The sequence below is a fragment of the Scylla paramamosain genome, chromosome 29 (assembly GCF_035594125.1).
Source record: "Scylla paramamosain isolate STU-SP2022 chromosome 29, ASM3559412v1, whole genome shotgun sequence".
In the NCBI taxonomy this organism is placed as follows: domain Eukaryota; kingdom Metazoa; phylum Arthropoda; class Malacostraca; order Decapoda; family Portunidae; genus Scylla; species Scylla paramamosain.
The window spans coordinates 15,556,880-15,564,379 of NC_087179.1; the positions used below are offsets into that span (position 1 = coordinate 15,556,880).

Below are 7,500 nucleotides of genomic sequence, written 5' to 3' on the forward strand. Positions count from 1 at the left end.
CTACTACTATTACTACTACTACTACTACCACTACTACTACTAGTGACTGGTGTAATAATAATAGTAGTAATAATAATAATAATAATAATAATAATAATAATAATAATAATAATACCACCAATAATAATGATAATAATAAAACATACTAATGATGCAACACTAAAAATAAATACAATAAAACTAATACAACAATATCACTGCAAATAACATCAATAAAATTACCCATTGAGGCTCAGCACTCCAAGAAGGCACACTTACTCTTCACTAACCAAGGGAGGAGAAACACAAGGGCAGACAAGAATAGAGGCGATCTGGGGTAATCATGAGGCGTCCAGAGGTGCCAGCAACAGTAATGGTGAGCTGTTACCAGGCACTCCCTTCCCTAAGGTCATGGACGTGGGGGATGCTGAGAGAGAGGGAGGGGGAGGAGGGAGAGGTATGCATGGAGGGCTACCTTGTGTGGGTTGATAAACAAGATGGATAGAGAGACAGCAGATAGGTAGGTAAGTAGAGGTAGGTTAAGTTGATTTGTTTAGAAAGATATTGTGTTATTCTTCTTTATTTTAGTTTATTTACTCATTTATTTCCTACACCAAGGCATCACTACTTCAGACAACCACATTTACAACATCCCCACCTTCACTCTTACCTATAACTCAGCCAGACATGAAGAGAAATATTGATCAAGATGCATAACACAAAGATAATCAACCCACCTGCTAATTAACCTGATGTAGATGTAATATAATGAGCCAGGTGAACCAAAACAAGTGTGTGTGTGTGTGTTTGTTGGAGTGAGGTGAGGTAAATGCAGGTGTGTAAATATATCCTTTGTCGTCACTGGAAGCGATTGTAACCAAGACAACACTACTGGACTGCACATACTGACCTTTGGGCTTCTTTACAAGCTGCTAGGTGATCCATGACAGCCACCAGAGAGAGAGAGAGAGAGAGAGAGAGAGAGAGAGAGAGAGAGAGAGAGAGAGAGAGAGAGAGAGAGAATGGTTTTGAAGTTGAGCATATTGTAAGTTCTCTGTTTCTATATATGGAGTTCTTTACAGGTTGATAGTTAATCCATGAAGCCCAGGAAAGAGAGAGAGAGAGAGAGAGAGAGAGAGAGAGAGAGAGAGAGAGAGAGAGAGAGAGAGAGAGAGAGAGAGAGAGAGAGAGATGGGGCAGGGGGGCAATGGTTTTCAAGTTGTGTGTATTGTAAGCAATCTGTTTTGACATTGCATTTTTAACATTTTAAGCATCATAGCCACTTCTTAAACATGCTGCAGTGGAAGTTACTGAGAATTTCATGATCTTAGAAATAGTTTAACAAGCATTCTTCATGGATAGTGGAAAAAAATGCCATGGAAACCTGACTGATGATCCTGGCAGCCTTTGAAAATAGTCATTATGAGAGAGAGAACAGAGCATTTAATTGTATGAATCAAAATATATATATAGTTCTTATGATAGATCAAGGCATTTAATTATGTGAGCCAATATATTTACAAGTCTGATATCCTCATTCCTTTGTAATTAGAATGGTTACAATGCACCTCGAGGTAATAAGATGATGAGAGTAAACCTGCTCCTCATGACCCAGTTAATGTACACTATGTATTTAAGAGCACCTGTATTGCTGTCTTGGTCGAAAAGTTTGTATTACAGGGGAATGTTAATGGGTGTTGGTAGTAGAGTGTTGCAGTGTTGCCTCCTTGGACTATTTGTTTATCATGTGTTGCGTTCTGTATTCAAGGTGTGTTGTGATGGTGTCAAAAGAGGAGAGGCTTTGGTGTTGTTGTTGTTGTTGTTGTTGTTGTTGTGCTGTATTTTGTGTTACTTTTGTGTTGTCCAGGCTGGAGGGTGAGAGTCAGCATGTTTGTATTTGTGTGTATGTTTGTGTGTTGTCAGGGGAGTGATAATGAGCATTGTACTGCAATGTTTTTGTGTGCGTGTTCCCCTTTGTTCTTTTGTGCTGTCAGGGAGGTGAGCAAAAAATAATAAAGAGTGTAAAGTGCTCTGTCTAATTAGAGTTTTTTCTCTTTTCTTTTTACAGGGAAGAACCTCTACAATAATGAACACGTTGCCATTAAGCTGGTAAGTGTTGGCGTTGTGTGGGTATATGCCTGTCTGTCTGTCAATCTGTCACTCATGTACTCGTAACCAATAGTTGTCCACACACACACACACACACACACACACACATCATCAGGAGTGTGCATTTACATACTCATCTCATTCATTAGTATTGCCCCCCAGTCCACTACTACATCACCTGCTGGGATGGTGCTGGGACTCACTAGTACCATGACAACCCAACAAGGGGGCACCTACTGTTACTGTGGGTGATGTGCATGTGGTATTGCACCCCAGTTGTCTTGTGAGCATCTGTACTTGATTTGGGAGATGATTAGGTGATGTAGACAGGTTAAGGAAGGGAATGATGGGTGAAAATAGATAGGCTTGTTTGATACTGGGACTGCCATGTGTAAGGTTGATGGCTTCTTGCTGGTTACCTTATTTCATTTCCTTGTGAATCTTCTTATGAGTTTGCTTGGCTTAATTTAGGTAATACAAGTCATTCTAGCCATTTACTTACAATATGTCTCTCTCACCCACCTACCCACCATAAGATATCATTGTTATTCCACAGGTGCTTGAGTAATAACCCATTTCCTAGTGACCTTGTACCTTGTAAGCATCTGGAGTCATGGCAACAGGTTCATTACTAGGCAGTCATGTGGGATGTGTCATGTAGTCTGGCAGCAGGTGACCCTGAGTACCCTAGGATCTGTATGCACTTCCAGAACCATCACCATCAAAGCCTGTACCTGCCTGACCCAGCGTGTGTGTGTTTGCATGCTTCTACATCCTTTGCCAGAAGTCCTGTAACTATGTGCTTTCCTTTCCTCTGGTGTGTGTGTTTGTGTGTGTGTTTCCCTGCAGTGTTTATTCCCCTGATCTGCTGAGTGTCTTCTTACTTACCTTGTCTGTTAGAGTCTTAGTTTATGACAGAACTAAAGATTGAGGGAAGAGGACAGTGAAAGTGTGTGTGTTTGGTACTAGTGTTCTTTTGTCACTGCTGTTCATTCACACAAATATGCATTGGTGGAAGTGTGTGTTTTGCTACTTGACTTTTTCTTCACTGTTATATACACTCATGCACTCAAGCAAAAACATGTGTACCTAGAATAGACTATAAGAGGAATTTACACCAACAGAAGGAAAGGAGGGACAAATAAAAATAGGGAGGCAGGACCACACAACTGTATCTCAGGTCTTGTGTACTATAATTATATAAACACTGAACACACGCATAAGAAAAAAAAAGATGAAAAGAAATTATTACCAACACTCAAAGTAACGTGAAAAGGAAATGACCATGACTTACACATGGACATATAACGGCAAAAGAGACATAAAACAACAAAACCCCCTGAATTTAAAGCTCACACTCTTGAAAGCACCACAAATGATCCTTACCACACCCCACCTTAATGTACCATCCCACCTTCTCCAGAGTAATGGCACCATCTTTACTTCCTTCATCTTAACACCACCCCACCTCCTCACCTCCCCCAACAAACATAAACACCCCCACTCCCACTTCCCTCTCTTTTCCATCACCATTAACTTCACCTCTGCTTCTACATCACTCATTCCCACCATAAATGCAGCATCCATCTCCCTCTCGGCTAATGCATCACCCTTCCCTCTCCCGCAGGAACCCATCAAGGCCAAGGCACCACAGCTCCACCTTGAGTACAGGTTCTACAGGATGCTGGATGCCGTAGGAGGTAAGCCTCATGTCCACCTGTTCTGCTTGTGTTGTGTTGTGTTGTGTTGTGTTGTGGTGAGCTGGGAATAGAATGCACTGTGTCTCTTGAGCTGTGTTTGTGGGAGACTGGTGTGGTGTGTGTTTTGGGTCGAGTACTGGCCTTTGTGTATGTGCGATGGTGTGTTTTGGGTTCAGTATTGATGGAAGGGATTGTACAGTAGTTTGTGATAATAGTTGAAGATTGATGTTTTGTGTATCTTTGGGTGTATTGGTGAGTGACTGTGTGTGTGTGAAGGAAGGTGTGTTTTGGCCTGGGTACTGATGGAAGGATAGAGTGTGAGGCATTGCAGGAGGTCAAGGTGGATGTTTTGTGTGTCTTAGCCATGTGTTGGTGGGTATCTGTGCATGTGAGTGATGATACACAGAAGAGGCGCATTTGGACTGTGTATGGAATAAAGAAAGTGTGTTTGTATTTTGTGTATGTGCACTGAGTCATTGCTTTGTATTGTAAGGCTTGTTGTTTGTTAATGGCGTGTGGTGAGGAAGCATGTGTTTGTGTGTGTGTGTGTGTGTGTAGGTGATAAGGAAAGTGTTCATGTTGTCTATGTAATAATGATTTAGTGTTTGTGTGTACTGCTTATTGTAGATTAGAGCTTGTGTATGTGTTTGTAAGGTGGTGAGGTGTGTGTGTGTGTGTGTGTGTGTGTGTGTGTGTGTGTGTGTGTGTATGTAGTGGTAGTGTATTAAGTTTATGACAAAGAAGGAAGGAAGTTTTAGTTTTAATGAGGTGAAGTATTGGTGTTGTGTGAAGCGAGAGAGAGAGAGAGAGAGAGAGAGAGAGAGAGAGAGAGAGTAATATACATAGTCGTATATACATAGATGACCTTATCATTTCCAACAGACGTCTACGAAAAAAGCATTAAACATCTATTCATACTCTCTCTCTCTCTCTCTCTCTCTCTCTCTCTCTCTCTCTCTCTCTCTCTCTCTCTCTCTCTCTCTCTCTCTCTCTCTCTCTCTCTCTCTCTCTCTCTCTCTCTTTGTCCCCCCCACCTCTCTCCCTCTCTCTTGCTCTCACTTTCGCTCTTGCTCTCTCTCTCTTCCCCAGTCGGCTTTAGGTCCTCAGATAAATTCGCTCACCTACGTACGTATATACATATATGTTTTCTTAGGGTCTTGCACGTGTGGGGCTGGTAAAGCAATACACACACGGAGATGCACATGTGTTGTACTGAGTCTGCTGCTGTTGTTGTTGTTGTTGTTGTTGTTGTTGTTATTGTTGTTGTTATTGTTGCTGTTGTTGTTGTTGCTGTTGTTGTTGCTGTTGGTGTTTCTTTCTTTCTCTCTCTCTCTCTCTCTCTCTCTCTCTCTCTCTCTCTCTCTCTCTCTCTCTCTCTCTCTCTCTCTCTCTCTCTCTCTCTCTCTCTCTCTTGTTATTTGGTCTTTTTATTGATCCTATAGTCTCTCTCTCTCTCTCTCTCTCTCTCTCTCTCTCTCTCTCTCTCTCTCTCTCTCTCTCTCTCTCTCTCTCTCTCTCTCTCTCTCTCTCTCTCTCTCTCTCTCTCTCTCTCTCTCTCTCTCTCTCTCTCTCTCCCAGCCACCCTTTATTAAAATAGTAGTAAGCTTCTTGATATAAACATTGCACAACATAATAGTACAATAATAATAATAGTAGTAGTAGCAATAGTAGTAGTAGCAATAATAAAATAATTATAGAAGTAATACTAATAATAATAATAATAATAATAATAATAATAATAATAGCATAAGATGACAAAGAACAACACAAGTAATTAATTATCCAAGCATCCCAACAACCAATGGAAAGATTCATTGTCCCTCCAACACACACACACACACACACACACACACACACACACACACACACACACCTCTTGGTTAATTAAGCCAGCAAATATTGGCAGGCTGAAAATAGACCAGACGTCATTCAATTAGACCAAAAGGATATTTATTATGAGGAAAATCGTCATGTTTGGATGCAGGAACGGCAGCCAAGCAGACACGCCAAATTATTCTCACTGTCATGTTTTGTGTCTTCCGGCTGGTCATTGATTCAGTGACGTGGTGGTGGTGGTGGTGGTGGTGACTTGGAACCAGTGATAATGGGATGGTAGTGATGGTGATAATAGGGGTGATAGTGATAGAGGTTAGGTTTGGTCTTTAGGTGGTAGCAGTGATCGCCGACTCAAAATTAGTGGTAATGATGGTGATGATGAGGTTAGGTGAAGTTTGGAGATAATGATTTGATAGCAGCCATACTAGAAGTGATGTTAGAGGTTAGATTGAGTTTGGTGGTGGTGGTGGTGGTGGTCTTAACTCAAAATAGTTATAATAGGAGTGATAATGATGATGGTGACTCAAATTTAGCTGTAATGGTAGTGATAATGATGATGGTGACTCAAATTTAGCTATAATGGTAGTGATAATGATGATGGTGACTCAGAATAGTTATAATGGGAGTGATAATGATGATGGTGACTTATAGCTAGAGTGATAATGACGTTAAGTCTGGATATAATGACTTGACAACAACCAACCAGATAGTAACCTTAACAATAGTGTCCGATAATACTATGAACCTTCAATACAGTGAAAAACAAATGCTTACGGTGAACTTGTTTACTGAATGCACCAGGAAGATACTAGTGATATATACAATTAACCCTTGATGTAACCAAGAGCCAGTGCATTTAACAAAATTAACTCTTCACTAAATGCACCAGAAATTCAGTAAAACACGGCATATCACCAAACGACTTCCCTTGTTTAACGACCTGGATGTGCTAAAAGCCTTTGCCCTAATGACCATTGGACAGAGTGGATTTTTGGATGTAACAGAGCAGCCATCCACCCCGCCAAGGAAAATTGTTCAAGAGTTTAATATATGGACTATAATTTTCTGTTTTGGGAGAGACAGTTGCTATAGTAGGCCTTCCCCCCTTCTCTCTCTCTCTCTCTCTCTCTCTCTCTCTCTCTCTCTCTCTCTCTCTCTCTCTCTCTCTCTCTCTCTCTCTCTCTCTCTCTCTCTCTCTCTCTCTCTCTCTCTCTCTCTCTCTCTCTCTCTCTCTCTCTCTCTCTTGGTCTTCTTCCTTGTGCATAAAAAGAAAATGAAGAGCTCCTTTATTTTCCTGTTCTGGGAGAGAATTGCTCTATTCTCTATTTTTCCTGGATTTGTTTCCTCTTGGTCTATCTTCCTTGTGAATAAAAAGAAACAACTACGAAGACCTCCCCTGCATATCTTATGGAGCCAAGATGAGTCTCCCTCTACTTCCTCCTTGCCAACACTCCATCACACTTGCAGGCACAGTTGCAAGCATTCTCTCATGCCCCTCACACAAGTATGCCTGTTACCTGTTACCCTTTTACCTATACATGTGAACCGTGTGTGTGTTTGTTTACCTTCTTTGTGTATTTATCTATTTATTTCTTACAGGATTGATTTAAGCTCATGTTTTGTCCTTTATAAGAATTTTTGGTACCACTTTTCTGTACAATTTATTTCCCGAATACTAATTGCACTCACTCACACACGCCACCTCCTCTGGTAATGCATTCCACTGGTCTTTTGCTCCTTCTGAAAGACTGCATTGAGTTTTGTGTGCATCCTGGCCACCTCTTGCCTTATGGAGTGTCTTGGTGTGTTCTGGTGTGTGTGTGTGTGTGTGTGTGTGTGTGTGTGTGTTACAGGGAGAGAAGGGTTAAGATGTAAT

General features: G+C 41.1%; 1 protein-coding gene across 12 annotated transcripts in view; it reads left to right on the forward strand.

Moving 5' to 3' along the window:
- LOC135115405 (casein kinase I-like) overlaps positions 1-7,500 on the forward strand; it is a 68,911-nt gene that overhangs the window by 19,063 nt on the left and 42,348 nt on the right. For 7 of the 12 annotated variants that reach the window (XM_064032156.1, XM_064032150.1, XM_064032160.1 and 4 more), the window contains exons 2-4: positions 2,048-2,088; positions 3,716-3,788; positions 4,878-4,913. In XM_064032156.1, coding sequence (XP_063888226.1) covers positions 2,048-2,088; positions 3,716-3,788; positions 4,878-4,913 — 150 coding nt within the window. The remainder of the gene's footprint in view (positions 1-2,047; positions 2,089-3,715; positions 3,789-4,877; positions 4,914-7,500) is intronic. The other 5 variants (XM_064032151.1, XM_064032157.1, XM_064032154.1 and 2 more) reach the window with 1 other exon arrangement.